The following is an 18,348-nucleotide window of genomic DNA, read 5'->3' on the forward strand; positions in this document are numbered from 1 at the left end:
GGGGTCTTGGAGGGAAATAAGGGGGGAGGTGTGGGCGCACGTTTTGCATTTCTTGCGGTTGCAGGGGAAGGTGCCGGAGTGGAGGTTGGGTTGGTGGGGGGTGTGGACCTGACGAGGGAGTCACGGAGGGAGTGGTCTTTTCGGAACGCTGATAGGGGAGGGGAGGGAAATATATCCCTGGTGGTGGGGTCCGTTTGGAGGTGGCGGAAATGACGGCGGATGATACGTTGTACATGGAGGTTGGTGGGGTGTAGGTTAGGACCAGTGGGGTTCTGTCCTGGTGGCGGTTGGAGGGGCGGGGCTCAAGGGCGGAGGAGCGGGAAGTGGAAGAGATGCGGTGGAGGGCATCGTCGACTACGTCTGGCGGGAAATTGCGGTCCTTGAAGAAGGAGTCCATCTGGGTTGTACGGTTTTGGAACTGGTCCTCCTGGGAGCAGATGCGGCGGAGACAAAGGAATTGGGAATATGGGATGGCGTTTTTACAGGAGGCAGGGTGGGAGGAGGAGTAGTCCAGGTAGCTGTGGGAGTCGGTCGGTTTATAGTAAATGTCCGTGTCGATTGGTCACCCGAGATAGAAATGGAAAGGTCTAGGAAAGGGAGGGAGGATGACTATATCGGCGCTGCCTCATGCTCCCACGAGGAGGTTGAACATTTCATCCACTTTACCAACACCTTCCACCCCCACCTCAAATTCACCTGGACCATTTCAGGAGGATCAGTTCCAAAACCGTACAACCCAGATGGCCTCATTCTTCAAGGACCGCAATTTCCCGCCAGACGTAGTCGACCATGCCCTCCACCGCATCTCTTCCACTTCCCGCTCCTCCGCCCTTGAGCCCCGCCCCTCCAACTGCCACCAGGACAGAACCCCACTGGTCCTCACCTACCACGCCACCAATTTCCATGTACAATGTATCATCCGCCGTCATTTCCGCCACCTCCAAACGGACCCCACCACCAGGGATATATTTCCCTCCTCTCCCCCAGCAGCGTTCTGAAAAGACCACTCCCTCCGTGACTCCCTTGTGAGGTCCACACCCCCCACCAACCCAACCTCCACTCCCGGCACCTTACCCTGCAACTGCAAGAAATGCAAAACTTGCGCACACACATCCCCCCTTACTTCCCTCCAAGGCCCCAAGGGACACTTCCATATCCGCCACAAATTTACCTGCACCTCCACACTCATCATCTATTGCATCCGCTGCACCCGATGTGGCCTCCTCTATATTGGGGAGACAGGCCGCCTACTTGCGGAACGTTTCAGAGAACACCTCTGGGACACCCGGACCATAGCCCAACACTTTAACTCCCCCTCCCACTCCACCAAGGACATGCAGGTCCTTGGACTCCTCCATCGCCAGACAATGGCAACACGACCGTTGGAGGAAGAGCGCCTCATCTTCTGCCTGGGAACCCTCCAACCACAAGGGATGAACTCAGATTTCTCCAGTTTCCTCATTTCCCCTCCCCCCACCTTGTCTCAGTCAAATCCCATGAACTCAGCACCGCCTTCCTAACCTGCAATCTTCTTCCTGACCTCTCCGCCCCCACCCCACTCCGGCCTATCACCCTCACCTTGACCTCCCTCCACCTATCGCATTTCCAAAGCCCCTCCCCCAAGTCCCTCCTCCCTACCTTTTATCATAGCCTGCTGGACACACTTTCCTCATTCCTGAAGAAGGGCTTATGCCCGAAACGTCGATTCTCCTGTTCCCTGGATGCTGCCTGACCTGCTGCGCTTTTGCAGCAACACATGTTTAGCTCTGATCTCCAGCATCTGCAGCCCTTACTTTCTCCTCGAAGATTCTGTGTCATAGCTCCGATTCCCTTTGTGTTACAGCTTTCAGTAGCTTTTCTTTATTTAAATAATATTCTATTCTTTTGTTCTACCTTCCAAAATGAACAACTTCGCATTTTTTCACATTATATTCCATTTGCCAACTTTTTACCCACTGACTTAACCTATCAATATCACTCTGTAATCTGTTTGAATCCCTCTCACAACCTGCCCTTCAATTATTTTTGTATCTTCTGCAAATAGGAGTTAGACAAATTCTGGGGACTTCAAATAATACTAAAGAATTTTCTGGGAATTATAAATTGACTTATATGCATTGATAATGTTCCAGGCCCAGTTCTGGTGATCACTGAGTACTGCTGTTTTGGTGACCTTCTGAACTTTCTGAGGAGGAAACGAGATTCATTTGTTTGGCCAGAACATAAAGAACAGGATATGGTGAAGACACAATATGAGAATGTTCCACGTCTGAGGGACCCTGAGAGGTAAAAAAGAAACTAACACTATGAATGTCTTTGACCTGTTATTGAAAGTGCACATTTTATTGCTGTCATCTACCATAATATTTTATTTACACTAACTGATATTCTAAAGAATCCTACGTATAAGTCCTTATGATAAAATGTGCTATTTTTTCAGGATGCCACATTGAATAGCCAAAATTTCAAAAATTTCCAGTCTCTGTATTCCATTTTATTCCCTTTTTGTTTCAAATGCTTTAATGTAGAGTTCAATGTTATTGTCTAAGGCTCGTGCACTGACAATAACATGTGTGGGCTCTAAAACTTGATTTGGTAGCAAGCAGGATATCTCAAACGTGACCCAACCTAATTTTGGACCAGATGAAAAGGCATCGATCCAAAATACTAACTCTGTTCTTCCTATCTTCACATATGAGGAGAATTTCACAGGCCTGCAGAAGGCAGGGCCGGGCTGTTTGAGGTTAATAAGATACAAACTCATCATTGAAGAACTTGTTTAAAGAGTGGGCTGTAGACTGAAGTGGGTACTGCAGATGCTGGAGATTAGAGTCAAGATTTGAGTGGTGCTGGAAAAGCACAGCAAGTCAGGCAGCATCCGAGCAGCAGGAAAATCGACATTTCGGGTAAAAGCCCTTTACCCAAGCAGTTAGCCCAGAAATGTGTTTCCTCCATCAATATAAACTTTCTCAAAATGTCCTTGACCAATACAGTGTAGGCTGCAAGGTCCCTGTCTTCCTCAGCACTGAACACAGTTCCTAACAGTGCTGCTAAAGTTACTGTTCCTCTGTCCTCTGATTGGACTGGCAGCTCTATTGGGCTGGAGGATAATCTGAATACAAGTGAGTTAATCTGTTTCGGGTGGAGGCAGAGAAAGGCAATTTATTATCTGAATGGAGACAAATTTCAGAGTGCTTTGGTGCAGAGGGCGCACTTGTGCATGAATCACAGAAAACTAGTATGCAGGTACTAGTAAGGGCAACAAATAGAACTTTGTTATTTATCACTAAAGGAATAGGGTATAAAAATAAGGAAGTGTTGCTGCAACTGTACTAGGTATTAGTGAATCATTCCTGGAGTATCCAGTTCATTTTTAGCCCCCTTATATGAGAAAAGTGTGGTTGCATTAGAGGCAGCCTAAGGGAGGTTCACAAGGTTGATTCCAGAGATGATGGGTTTGTCAGAACTTGAGCATTTTAGGCCTATATTCTCCAGAGTTTAGAAGTATGAGAGGAGATCTAATTGAGGCATATAAGGTATTAAAGGTGTTATGCAGTTGTAGGTGTGTACTGTACCTTTAGGAGAGAGTGAAAGCTGGCAAGGACTTAACAAGCACAGATTGTACTGAAAAATTTAAAAATGTAACATTTGGCAGTGAAACAAATAGCTGAGCTGAGTTGTAATGGTACACAACAAATTTGAATTTGGCCAATCAATTTAAATTATACCAAAATTCAATCGAATTTGAATTTTACTATTTTGACAACATCAAACCAATGAGACGATCTGATGTTTTGGGATATAAAAATCGGGCATTTTGAATGGTTAGCCAGAGTGGCAAAGAGCACCAATAAACACAGACTGTTCACAGAACCACTTTCTGAAAGGTACCTGTGTAGCAGAAGACCGAAGACCCAGAAAAATCTACATAGGAAGATGCAGAGGAGAATCGACACAGCTGACTGGTTTTGAAATTTGAATTCTTTTGTAAAACCTAATCAGGGGGTTTTATTAAATCAATATAGTGTTGCAGAGTGGGAGGCCGATAAATAGTTCAGACAAAGGAGGATTACAGTGTAGATAGTTGTTGTTTAATGTTCTCTTTTTTTGATTGGAGTTAAAGAACAAATTTTTATTTTTCTTTATATAGTTGGATTTGGTAGTTTTTTGTCACTCATGCTTTTACAGATTACGAGGTGAGCTTGTCTGTGCATCTGGTTTAACTTAGCAGAAGGGTTTACCCCATGTCATAACAAAGGGAATTGACAAAATAGGTGTAGAGAGGATAATTTACCATGTGGGCAATCAGGATCAATCGAGGTCATTATTTCAGGGTAAGGGGTGGCAGATTGAAACAGAGATGAGGAAAAATGACTTCTCTCAAAGTGTCCTAAATCTGTGGAAGTCATGATCCCAGAGTGTAATGGATGCCAGGATATTGAGCATATTTAGGGAGGAGATAGATTTTTAATTAGTCATGCATTAAAGTGTAATGTAAAGAGGAAAATAGTGTTGAGTTGAGATGAGACCAGCCATGATTGTATTGAATGGTGGAGTAGGCTTGAGGGTCTAAATTACTTACTCCTGCTCCTAGTTCTTTTGTTCATATCTCCTACAGTTGCTGGTTAATTAAGTGGCAGCTTATTCATGAGCTACACCAGGTGAATGTCCTGTTGACCAACCAGAATTTGCTGTGCATTTCCAGCTGCTGCTGGGACTCTGACCTCTCATGGAAAATTCTGTCCATGCTTCCTGTCCTGCAGATCGCTTTCCAGTGTTTATTTGTTTTTATTTCTAATTTTGGGTTGGCTATTTTTCAGGCATTCCGGTGATAGATGATGTTGGTTACTGAATTTGGACATCTATTCTATATGAACAGATAAAACAGATTTAAATAGAGGTTCATGAGAAAGAATTGTTCCAGTAACTATTGGTTACAAGAGTTCCAGTAAAAATTGTTGTTGCTCACTTACATGCTTCAGTGCCTTTTTATAAAAGTGTCCTTTGTGATTGGAGTGGGCCATTCTATTGTGCACATAATGATATGTAACCTCACAATTAAATCATTTTCCAGGCAAAATATTGTAGGTACTACCAACCTAATTGCATTCACTTCTAAAGCATAGTTATCTTGCTGTCATAAAGCAATCTGTTTTCTTTGTCCATTTGGCATTGCACTTCAATAACCCCTGCCAGCCCATCTTTCAACATTTTTTCTTCAGTAAATCATCAATCATAGATCACTAGAATTTTAATGAACTGCACATTAGTTACCTCCTTATTTACAGTCTTATTCATAGTGTGCAGACTAGCTCATGGACATTTTTGGATGTCAGACAAGCTATTGCATATGATAACAAAACTCAAGAGATTCTATCTGCTTGAAAACAAAACGATTATTGATTTGCTTCACCAGTTGCTAGAAATTAATAACAATGTTTTATTTCACTTGATTTCTTGCTACAGCAATGGATCATATATGGAAATGAAGCCAAGTTGCACAGCATTGCCACAGAACCATGTAGACAAAAGAAAATCCCCAAGCAAGGGTAAGGTGTGTGTGAATGTGCAGAACATAATAAGTCAGTAGATACATGCATGAAGTCTCATGTCAGAGAAAGAAAATTGTTTACATACAATGCAAGGTTCCTGATTAGAGGATGTGCTTACTCAGTTGTCTTGCTACAGGCGTTGCCACAATGGAAGGAAATCTCAGTAAATAGAGATATGAATGCAGGATCATCAGAGATACACTAGGACTAGAACGTGACCTGCTTTTCATCACTCACCACTGCTTGCTTTAACTTTCAGAACGTTCCAGCAGAATCTGTCCAAATACTGGCAGGAATAATGAATGTTAGTGATGGAGTCATATCATGCAGTACAATTTCTATGGTTAGAACCGTAGCAATATTGAATGCAAGGCATGTTCCTGGCAGACTCAGCACCGCCTTCTTGACCTGCAATCTTCTTCCCGACCTCTCCGCCCCCACCCCCTCTCCGGCCTATCACCCTCACCTTAACCTCCTTCCACCTATCGCATTCCCAACGCCCCTCCCCCAAGTCCCTCCTCCCTACCTTTTATCTTAGCCTGCTTGGCACACCCTCCTCATTCCTGAAGAAGGGCTTATGCCCGAAACTTCGATTCTCCTTCTCTTTTGATGCTGCCTGACCTGCTGCGCTTTTCCAGCAACACATTTTTAAGCTCTGATCCCCAGCATCTGCAGTCCTCACTTTCTCCATGTTCCTGGCACCCAACATTTCAGAGATGATTTAAATGTTGAATATTTTCCTAAAGGACTGTGTAGAATCTGTTCCATGAAGTTGTTGATTTATTTTCAAAGATCACCAACTTTGCTTCAGCACACCCACTGGCAACTAACCATATCCAACTGTTAGAGTACCTGAAACCAACAGCTGCCATTTGCCTGCCATTCCAGGCTGCTGACAGATAGGAAAACTGCTAGAATTGTGGCGAACTGGCATGAGAGGGGAGTAGAGCGGGAGTGGATCCTGATCTCATTAAAACAGAAAATCTCATCTTCCAACTCAAGGCCTTACTCAATCTTTGAAGGATTTTAGTTCAAAAGAGAAAAATATAAATGTTAATGTAGAAAATATGCCACATAATTTGCACTCAGGAAACTCCCACAAACAGCAAATTTATAATGACATGATAATCTGTTTTTGTTGTGGGATATATTTGGACCAGGACACCAGGAAGAACTCCTTACTCTTCTTCAAAATAATGCCATGGATGTTTTGAACAATATGCAGGCAAACCTGATCTTAGTTTAATATTTTTACCTATGCTATACACCTCCAACAGTGCAGCATTCCCTTGGTACTCCATTGAAGTCTTAGGCTTGAATTTTTATTCAAACCCTGGAGTGGGCCTCAACCACCAGAACCTATTGATTCACAGGCAAATATGCTATTTATTAAGTCACAGCTGGTGCATCAACTGTAACTATCTAATAGCTTGTTGCAACAAGTGGAAGTGGCTTGAAAACGTTAAACTTTATGTTGATGCTTCTGCTGCACTTACATAGCTGCAACACTGACCTTCCTTTTCCATGTTGCAATTGTGAGCTGAAAGTCGAGTTTGACAGTATGGATTGTCATTGCATGCGGGTAAATAATGTTTTCTTTGAAACTGATATTGGAAGCTCTCAAAGAATAATCAAATGCTGTAATTTGAGTTTGTAAACATGCAAAGGATTTATTTGGATCGAATTACATCTACATGGCATGCAAACTGTCATTTTAAATTGAAGAGTTATGTAGAGAAAGTATATTAGGAAAGCATGCAAAGAGCTGACATTTGCATGTATTTGAATTGTAAATGAGTGGATTTCACTGTTTTCATTATTTTATGCTGCAAAAGCTTATATAAGTTATATTAGTTGCCATGCTGCTTATGTTATCATGGTAACTATACTGTCAGAGGAAAGGAGCCACTGTTAAGCAAGGAATTTCTGGAAGGAAGTTGACTAGATTCCCTACAGTGTGGAAACAGGCCCTTCGGCCCAACAAGTCCACACCGACCCTCCGAAGAGTAACCCACACAGATTAATTTTCCCCGACATTTACCCCTGACTAATGCTTCTAATACTATGGCCAATTCACCTGACCTGCACATCTTGTGAAATGTGGGAGGAAACCAGAGCACCCGGAGGAAATCCACGCAAGCACTGGGAGAATGTGCAAATCGAACCTGGGTCCCTGGTGCTCCGAGACAGCAGTGCTAACCACTGAGCCACAGTGCCACCTCAAATATAAAGTCACCATAGTCTTATTAGACCATAAGGCTGCTCTCTCATTGGAGAGAGACCACTGGCGGTTGCTCAACCTGAAGGTCACCACATCTCAGGTGAGGGGAAGAGGTTGAGAGTCTTTCATAGTCAATGAGGGAATTGAACCCAAGCTGTTGTCACCACTCTGCAGCACAAACCAGCAATCCAGCTAACTGAGGTTTAAGAAAGTTTGCTGATGTCTCCAAAATTGGAAGTGTAGTGAACAGCGAAGAAGGTTACTTCAGATTACAATGGGATCTTGATCAGATGAGTCAATGAGCTGAGGAATGACAGATGGAGTTTAATTTAGATAAATGTGAGTTGCTGCATTTTGGAAAGGCAAATCAGGGCAGGCCTTATGCACTTAATGGTAAAGTCCAAGAGAGTGTTGCTGAACAAAGAGACCTTAGAGTGCAGGTTCATAGTTGCTTGAAAGTGGAGTTGCAGGTAGATCGGATAGTGATGCAGGTATTTCATATGCTTTCCTTTATTGGTCAGAACATTGAGTACAGGAGTTGGAAGGTCATGTTGTGGCTGTACAGAACATTGGTAAGGCCACTGTTGGAATATTGCGTGGATTTCTGGGCTCCCTCCTATCGGAGGGATATTGTGATACTTGAAAGGGTCAGAAACGATTTACAAGGATGTTGCCAGGGTTGGAGAGTTTGAGCTGTAGGGATAGGCTGAATGGGCTGGGCCTGTTTTCCCTGGAGTGTCGGAAGCTGAGGGGTGACCTTATAGACGTTTATGAAATGGTGAGGGGCATGGATAGAATAAATATACAAGGTCTTTTCCCTGCATTGGCAGAAGTCCAGAACTAGAGGGCGTAGGTTTAGGGTGAGAGGGGAAAGGTATAAAAGGGACCTAAGGGGCAACTTTTTCACATAGGGTGGTACGTGTATGGAATGAGCTGCCAGAGAAAGTGGTGGAGGCTGGTACAATTACAACATTTAAGCATCTGGATGGGTATATGAATAGGAAGGGTTGAAAGGGATATGGGTCAAGTATTGGCAAATGAGAGTAAACAAATTTAGGATATCTGGTCAGCATGGATGAGTTGGACTGAAGGGTCTGTTTCTGTGTTGTGCATCTTTATTACTCACAATGATATTCATGTTGTGGAAAATTCTGGCTTGCCCAGAGATTTTGTTCGTTCTCGGACCCTTCAAGTACAGCTGTGTGATATGATGGACATTGTTCTAATCTATCCTTTATACCTGACCGTTCAACAGTATATAGAAGATTTCATTGGCAGTAAAAGCACTTTGGGATTCCCTGATGTCACAAGAGACAGTAAATAAATTGAACAAGTACAGTTTTTCCATTTGCACCAAAAATTAAGACCATTTGTTTAAAAAAAAACCTGTAAATTAATGCAAGCTATATTTTCATTTTTGCATTTTAATGATCATTTTCAATTAATGTCAAATATTTTGTTGGTTAGAATCATACAGTGATAAGGAAAACAACAATGATGTCACTGAAGAGTATAACTTGGCTTTGGAAATTGAAGATCTTCTCATCTTTTCTTATCAAGTTGCAAAGGGAATGAACTTCCTTTCTTCTAAGAATGTAAGCTTACATTATTGAACAAACTTGGTGATGACCATTTCAGATTCATTATTCTATTAAGTGTAAATATGAATGATATAATTGTTATAAATTACATATGTTGTATTAAATTACATATTTCACTTGTTACAGTGCATTCACAGAGACTTGGCAGCAAGGAATATTCTTCTAACCAATGGACAAATTGCAAAAATATGTGATTTTGGTCTGGCTCGAGATATCAGGAATGATTCCAACTATGTGGTGAAAGGCAATGTAAGTCATTCTGGAGGGTTAACCACTGGTGTCTGAGACACAACCAACAGGAACTCTGGCATGTGCAGCACTAGACCATCAGAACATCCAAAATGTAACTGTGGTAACACAACCACACATCAGCTCCTGACCACCGAGAACTCAGACAGAAGTCCGCACTGGACTAGCAGGGATTCAAACACATATCATAGCAATATCCCATGAGCTGCTTGTTGGCAGTACTGTTCTTGCTCAACACGTTCTCCCTATCTCTCCTTTGCAAAGCATCCTGATACCTCTGCAATACTCATTCAAATGGCATGATTGTAACCAGCATATCAATTTGGCCATTGATCTCCGGAATATTTCACACTCCATATGACAAGGCATCACTACATGAATAATCAGACAGTTAGATTTATTTTGTGTAGATGGTCTTAAAAATAAGTTCATTACATACTGAGGATCGCGGTTAGTTAAACCATCTTTTTAAATCCAGGCTCGTCTCCCTGTGAAATGGATGGCTCCAGAGAGTATTTTTGACTGTGTGTACACATTTGAGAGTGATGTCTGGTCTTATGGCATTTTATTATGGGAAATTTTCTCATTAGGTAAGATTGCATCCCTTTTGCCTTTTCATTATAGTACTAATTGCTTTAATTGTATATACTTGTATAGAAGTCTGTAATGAATGGTTTCACATTCTTTCATTATAGGGAGCAGCCCTTATCCTGGTATTCCTGTGGACAACAAGTTCTATAAAATGATCAAGGAAGGGTACCGGATGTTGAGTCCTGAACTTGCACCAACTGAATTGTAAGTAAGCGATTTTCTCTAATTGGTTACAGCACAAGCAGCCTTTAATTTTGGGAATATCCTTTTGCTGCATGTAAGGGCCAGCACAGCTGGATATCTTGCCAGGCTTGCAACAGTAACCGTTATCCAGTTTAGCAGTTCATTGTCAATAAGCCAAAGGAAGCACACGTGTGATGCTTATTATTTGTGTTGCAGATTAGCTCTTTTGTTGAGGGGATGTGACGTCATGGTGTTTTACATCATTTCAGGTGTTACGACCTCATTCTGCAGCCAGCTGTCAGTTTCAACAAAAGCAGAGTTCATTATGAGTTGTGTGTGTGATTTTTCTGACCACTTGTAGTAAATCATTTTCCTCTTGCTTGTATTTCCTTGTGATCGTTATGAATGGAGGCAAATGTCCATCCAAACCAATTGCTAACTTGTTCAACCATCTAATTTTAGATATTTTCAAATTGATCTGTTCAGATCTAAATCTATATAATGTAATTTTTTTTATCACAGTGAGCTGCTTAATAAATGTGATGCAGTATGACCATTTCAATGTTAATTTGGTTCAGTGATAGGCTGTCTAACTTAAAAAGTTATGGTTTAAACTCTGCTCCAGAACTTGAGGATATTAATCAGTGTAGTAGTGAAGATTGCTGTTATTGGAGTCAGATCTGCTCTTATAATATGATGTAGAGGTGCTGGTGTTAGACTGGGGTGGGCAAAGTCAGAAGTCACTTGACACCAGGTTATAGTCCAACACGTTTATTTGAAATCACAAGCTTTTGAAGCACTACTCTTTTGTCAGGTGAAGTGGAGAGAAGTGCACAGGCACAGAATTTATAGGTGGAAAGATTATTGCAAGATAATTCTAGGTAATTAACAGTATCAAAAGATAGTACAGGTAGACAATCCTTTATCCAAAACCCTCGGGACCAGCTGCCTTTCAGATTTCAGAATTTTTCGGATACAGGATTAAATGACATTTTCATAGTAAAAAAAATTACTGAACAGCGGACCAACCTGTGTTTACTATGAGCACTGAGACAGAATTGACACCTGCCAGTGCCAGGCCATGCCGTTATGTCACATCTGAGTGATGTGGGTCGAGTGGGTGTGGAGTTGTGTTAACTGTTTGCACTTGAAACAACCTTGTTAATGAGAAAAAAAACTTCAGATTTGGGAGCTTTTTGAATTTCGGAATTTCGGATAAAGGATTATCTACCGGTACAAATGATATGAATGGGGTAAAAACAATGCAGATGCTGGAAACCAGATTCTGGATTAGTGGTGCTGGAAGAGCGCAGCAGTTCAGGCAGCATCCGAGGAACAGCGAAATCGACGTTTCGGGCAAAAGCCCTCCATCAGAACGGAGTGTCAACAGAAATGTCAGATGGTGTGAGTGAAGTGTCAACAGCTGAATAACAAGTGAAGGGATGACCAATGCATCAATTAATTAAGGCTGAGAGATAATTATGAAAAATAAAAAAAAAAGATGTTACGAGAGACAAAAGCTTGTGATTTCAAATCGACCTGTTGGACAATAACCTGGTGCTGTGTGACATCTGACATAATATGCTCCTCTCTGTTCAATTGTATTCAAAAGGCAGCAGGTAAGACTCATCCATTATCATCACTCACAGACACTCCTGAACAAATGCCACTAAAGCAGATTAGTTATCCAAATTTGCTGCTACATTTACCTTTTTAGCAAGTGAATATACTTCAAAATAATTAATTGACAATTTGAAATGCTATAAAACTTGAAAGGTTATTTTAAACTAAACAGAATTACAGTTGAATAAAATTCATTATTGGATATAAATATTCCCCTTCTCTTTGCTTAAAACTAACATTGATGAATTCGAGTTAATTATTCGTAGAGCAAAATATTTGAAGAACTAAAGGAGCCACATTTGATTCTCCAAAAGGGATGCGTGGGAAATCAATGATTTTGAAAATGTGCAGAAGTAACTGGGCTGTTGTCACGGGTGACTTTAACTTCCCTAATATTGATTGGAATCTCCTTAGTTCAAATAGTTTGGATGGAGAAATTTTTGTCAGGTGTGTCCAAGAAGGGCTCCTGACGCAATATCTAGATAGGCCGATTAGAGGGGAGGCCATATTTGGATTTGGCAATGAATGACACCAGGTGTGAGATCTCTCGGTTGGAGAGTATTTCGGAGATAGTGATCTTTATAAACTCATGGAGAAGGATAAGAGCAGACAGTAAGGGAAAATATTTACTTTGTGGAGGAGGAAGTACAATGCTATTAGGCAGAAACAAGGGCGACTAAATTGGGAACAGGTATTCTCAGGGAAATTCATGACAGAAATGTGGAGGTTGTTTGGGAAGGACTTGCTGATAGTGCTGGACAGGTTTGTCCCACTGAGGCAAGGAAGGGATGGGAGATTGAAAGAACCTTGGGTGAGAAGGGATGTGGAACATCTAGTCAAGAGGAAGAAGGAAGCTTACTTAAGGTTGAGGAGCAAGGATCAGACAGGGCTTTAGACGGTTACAAAGTAGTCAGGAAGGAACTGAAGAAGGGACTTAGGAGAGCTAGGAGGGGGCATGACAAAGCTTTAGTGGATAGGATTAAGGAAAACCCTAAGGCATTCTACACTTATGTAAGGAACAAGTCGCTGGCTTAGAGTGAGGGTAGGGCTGATCAGGGATAGTGCTGAGAACTTGTGTCTGGAGTCGGAGGAGGTAGGGGAGGCCCTTAATAAAGGAGGTGAGGGTGATAGGCCAGAGAGGGGGTGGGGGCGGAAAGGTCGGGAAGACCTGTAATCTTCTTCCCGACCTCTCCGCCCCCACCCCCTCTCCGGCCTATCACCCTAACCCTCACCTTCTTCAACCTATCGTATTCCCAGCACCCCTCCCCCAAATTCCCTCCCCCCTACCTTTTTATCTCAGCCCGCTTGGCACACCAGCCTTATTCCTGAAGAAGGGCTTATGCCCGAAACGTCGATTCTCCTGCTCCTTGGATGCTGCCTGGCCTGCTGTGTTTTTTCAACACCACACTTTTCAACTCTGGTCTCCAGCATCTGCAGTCCTCCCTTTCTCCTAGTACAACTGAACTAGCCTCAGTGCAATGGGCTCTCGCTGCACTTTCCAGACTAATCTTAATAACACAGGTGGGATGATGTCTCAGTGGTTTTATCACTATGCTGTTATTCCCAGGTAATGTTCTGGGGACCTGTGTTCAAATCTCACTGAGGGCTGATGTTGCAATCTGAATCAATCAAAATCTGGAATTAAGAGACGAATGATTTGTCAGAAAAACTAATCTAGTTCACTAATGTCCTTCAGGGAAGGAAACTGCGGTGTGACTCCAGACCCATTTTAATGTGGTTGGCTCTTGATTACTGCCTAAAATGGACTTGAAAGCCTCTCGGTTGTATTAATTGCTACATAAATTGGAAAAAGATAAGAAATTGGGCCAACCTATTTGCATTGACCAAGGCAAAGAAAATGATAAATGCAAGCACAGCCCCATGCAACATTCTCCTTAGGTCACAGAAATATACAAACATGGAAAATAGGTGCAGGAGTAGGCCATTCAGCCCTTTGAGCTTGCACCACCATTCGATATGATCATGGCTGATCCATGCAATCTCAGTATCCCATTCCTGCCCTCTCCCCATACCCTTGATCCCTTTAGCTGCAAAGGCCATGTCCAGTTCCCTCATGAACGTGTCTAGTGAACTGGTCCCAACAGCTTTCTGTGGTAGAAAATCCCACAGGTTCACAACTCTGAGTGAAGAAATTTCTTCCTCAACTCAGTCCTGAATGGCTTACCCTTGATTCTTAGTTCTGGACTTCTCTACATCAGGAACATTCTTCCCACATCTATGTACAGTGCCCATGAAGTCTCATGGTACCAGGTTAAACATGGGCAAGTAAACCTCCTGCTGATTACCACATACTGTCCTCTCTTGACTGATAAATCAGTATCCTCCATGTTGAATAACACTGGGAGGAAGCACTGATGTTGACAAAATGTACTGTGGATGGGGGTTTTCAATGCTTATCATCAAGAAAGACTTGGCAATGCTATTGATTGCGCTGGTCGGGTCTTAAAGGACTTTGTTGCTTTACTAAGTCTGCAGCAGATGGTGAGGGAACTGGCAAGAGGGAAAAATACACTTCACCTCATCCTTACCAATGTACCAGGTTCCGATGCATCTGTCCATGACATTATCGGTAAGAGTGACCACTGCACAGTCCTGGTGGAGACAAAGTCTTGCCTGCACATTGAGAATAACCTAAAAATGAGCCATAAATCTGCTGAAGCTACACCACAGGACTACTTGCATGTCAAATAGTCTAAGTGATAGAATGAGCTAAACAATTCCACAACCGATGGATCAAATCAGTCTTTGCAATCCTGTTACACCAAGTTGTGAATGGCAGACAATAAAACAACTGAGGAGGCTCCATAGATATCCCCATCTTCAGTGATGGAAGAGCCCAGCACTTCAGTGCAAAAGATAAGGCTGAAGCATTTGCAAAAGTCTTTAGCCAGAAGTGCAGAGTGGATGATCCATCTCAGCCTCCTCCCGTGGTCCCAGCATCACAGTCTTCAGCCAATTCAATTCACTCCATGGGGTGGCAAGAAGTGATTGAAGGCACTGGATACTGCAAAGGCTATGGGTCCAGACAACACTCTAGCAATAGTACCTAAAACTTGTGCTCCAGAACTTGGGACAACCTCGCCAAGCTGTTTCAGTACAGTTACAATACTGGCATATGCCCTTCAGTGTGGAAAATTGCCCAGGCATGTCCTGTATACAAAATGCAAGACAAATCCAACCTGGCCAATTACCGCTCCTCTCAATTATCAGTAAAGTGATGGAAGGTGTCATCAACAGTGCCATCAAGCAGCACCTGCTCAGCAGTAACCTGCTCAGTGATGCCCAGTTTGGGTTCTGCCGGGACCACTCAGCTCCTGACATCATTACAGCCTTGGTTCAAACATGGACAAAAGAGCTGAGTTCCAAAGGTGAGGTGAGAGTGACAACCACATCAAGGCAGCATTTGACCAAGGATGGCATCAAGCAGCTTAGCAAAACTGGAATCAATGAGTCTCGGGGACAAACTCTTTGGTGGTTGGAATCATACCTGACACATCGGAAGGTAGCTGTGGTTATTGGAGGTCAGTCTTCTCAGCTCCAGGACATCTCTGCAGAAGTTCCTCAGGGTAGTGTCCTAGGCCCAACCATCTTCAGCTGCTTCATCAATGACCTTCTATTCAACATAAGGTCAGAAATGAAGATGTTCACTAATGATTGCTCAATGTTCAGCACTATTTGCGACTCCTCAGATACTGAAGCAGTACATGTCAAAATGCAGCAAGATCTGGACAATATCCAGGCTTGGGCTGACAAGTGGCAAGTAACATTCATAGCACACAAACACCAGACAAGGACCATCTTCAATAAAAGAGAACCTAACTGTCACCCCTTTATATTCAAATTGCATTAAAATCATTAAAATCCCACTATCAATACCCTGGGATTTCCCACTGACCAGAAAATGAACTGGACTATATAAATGCAATGGCTGCAAGAGCAGGTCAGAGGCTAGAAAAACTGTGGTGAGTAACTCACCTCCTGACTCCCCACAGCCTGCCCATTATCGACAAGGCACAAGTTAGGAGTGTGGTGGAATATGGAATACTCCCCACTTGCCTGAATGAGTGCAGGACAAAGCATCATCCAGGACAAAGCAGCCCACTTGATTGGCATCACATCCACCAACATCCACTCCCTCCACCATTGGATTTTGCAGCAGCATGTGCCATCTAAAAGATGCACTGCAGAAATTCACCAAGGCGCCGTGGATAGCACCTTCCAAACTCACTTCCAGCTGAAAGGACAAGGGCAGCAGATGCATGGGAACAGCACCATCTGCAAGTTCTGTCCAGGGCACTCACCATCCAGACTTGAAAGTATATTGCCATTCCACCACTGTCACTCAAAATCCTGGAACAACCTGAAGTATTGTGGATCTACTCACAGCAGATAGACTGCAGTAGTTCAAGAAGGCTCCTCACCACCATCTTCTCAAGGACAACACAGATGGATAGTAAATACTGGCCCAGCCAGCGACACCCATATCCCATGAATGAATAAAAAAAAGGTTGTCCATGAACTTCCCAGCTTCACAAATGCATGATATGGATTCTAGCTGCTTGTCAAGTTCTGAAGCCCATATTGCACTAAACATTGGTTGTCTTACATGATAAATTAACAAAATGACTTCAGTTTTTTTGGAATCTATGGAGTGTATAGCATACCCAATAGGGTTTAGAAGAATGAGAAATGATCTCATTGAAATATGTTGGCTTGTTAAGGGACTTGACAAGTGAATGCTGAGAGAATATTTTATTCGTAGGAGGGTTTAGGATCAGAGGGCATAGTCTCAAAATAAAAGAGCCACCAACATAAGACTGAGATGAGGCAGTTTTTCTTCTGTCAGAGGTTTGAGAGTGTTAAGAATTTCTTGTTACAGAGAGCTGTGGGGGCAGAGTCTTTATGTGTACGTAAGACTGAAATAGATAGATAGTTTCTTGGCCAGTTGGAGAATCAAGGGTTACAGGGAAAAGGTGGGAAAGTGGATGTGAGGAATGTCGAATAACCAGAATCCTATTGAATGATGGAGCAGACTTGAGGGGCCAAATTATCTACTCCTACTCCTATTTATTGCAATCATATAGTGTCGTCTTACTTTATTAATTAGTTAGTTATGATCAGTTACCTTAAATTAAATTAGAACTCAATTTAAAAGATCCACATTCCATCTGACTACTTTCCCTAAAAAAGAAACCTTTGTGATAGGGTTGACAGGACAAGCATAGAAAACATTTTACATTTTTTAAGCAAACATAAAGACATCAAATGCAAGTCATAACCATTAACCAAAAAGGGAATTCTAGAGAAACGCCTTTATCCAAAGAATGATAAAATAGTGGACCTCTACCACGAGGAGTAATTGAGTTAAGTATTATCGATGTTTGTAAGGAGAAGCTAGATAAGCATGTGAGGGAGTAGAGAGTAAGAAAGATATGCTGAGAAGGTTAGGTGAAGAGGGTTGGGAGAAGCCTCGTGTAGATCATACATGCCACCTCAGAATTGTTGAAACAATGGACTATTTCTGTGCTGTAGACCAAATCTAATTCAATAAACTCTTAGGACAGGCCTCCTTTTGGCAAATAGTAAACTGATGAAATTAGAAAAATGGGAGAGAAAATATAGTCTTATAAAATCATGCTAAAGAATTTCATCCTAAAATGAAACCAGATCCCCTTTGACCTTTCTCAGGGGTCAATTTTCAGTTGTAATTGTTTTTTGTCTCATTTAACATCTAAAAGAATGAAAAGAATACACATTTTCATTAGGTCCTGTTGAAAACCATTGGGTTACACCCAGCTACTTTCATGTAATTGTCTTCCGTGTAATATTGCCATTCACTGAACAATGTTTCAATCCCAAAGGTATGAGATCATGAAGGCTTGCTGGGATGCTGATGCTTTAAGAAGACCCACATTTGAGCAAGTCGTGGAGATGATTGAAGAGCAGCTTTCAGAGCCCTCCAAACATGTAAGCAACTGACAGTGTGTGACTCCTAGCAGTGTTGTTGCTGCAATATGTGTGGGCAGATATGACCGAGAGTGGTTGGTTATTTCCTCAATATGGTAGTTGCAAGATAAGTTATATCCAGCCGCAGCCTGTTTGAGTAACGCTTGCCATCAGCAGTAAATTAAAGTTACAATTTCTAATAGGGGAAACACAGCTTAAATATCAACAGAACAAAAACTGGTAAAAATTCATTGTCAACCAATAGCCCGAGATAATTGAGGGCTTCTAATTTTCAACGGCTATGAAAATAACTTGACTTTCTCCTCCCAGATTCTGAAAGCTATCTTGCTTTTTGCCTGTG

The 18,348-nt window shown here is 42.2% G+C and overlaps 1 protein-coding gene across 1 annotated transcript in view; it reads left to right on the forward strand.

The window, feature by feature from the left end:
* Positions 1–18,348, forward strand: part of kita (KIT proto-oncogene, receptor tyrosine kinase a) — a 91,519-nt gene that overhangs the window by 59,531 nt on the left and 13,640 nt on the right. Inside the window, exons 14-20 of the mRNA XM_043690812.2 lie at positions 2,133–2,286; positions 5,467–5,549; positions 9,241–9,368; positions 9,501–9,623; positions 10,102–10,213; positions 10,319–10,418; positions 17,903–18,008. Coding sequence (XP_043546747.2) covers positions 2,133–2,286; positions 5,467–5,549; positions 9,241–9,368; positions 9,501–9,623; positions 10,102–10,213; positions 10,319–10,418; positions 17,903–18,008 — 806 coding nt within the window. The remainder of the gene's footprint in view (positions 1–2,132; positions 2,287–5,466; positions 5,550–9,240; positions 9,369–9,500; positions 9,624–10,101; positions 10,214–10,318; positions 10,419–17,902; positions 18,009–18,348) is intronic.

Source organism: Chiloscyllium plagiosum, unplaced genomic scaffold, assembly GCF_037043375.1.
Source record: "Chiloscyllium plagiosum isolate Xiang-an unplaced genomic scaffold, Cpla_swu_hap1 HiC_scaffold_1, whole genome shotgun sequence".
NCBI lineage: Eukaryota > Metazoa > Chordata > Chondrichthyes > Orectolobiformes > Hemiscylliidae > Chiloscyllium > Chiloscyllium plagiosum.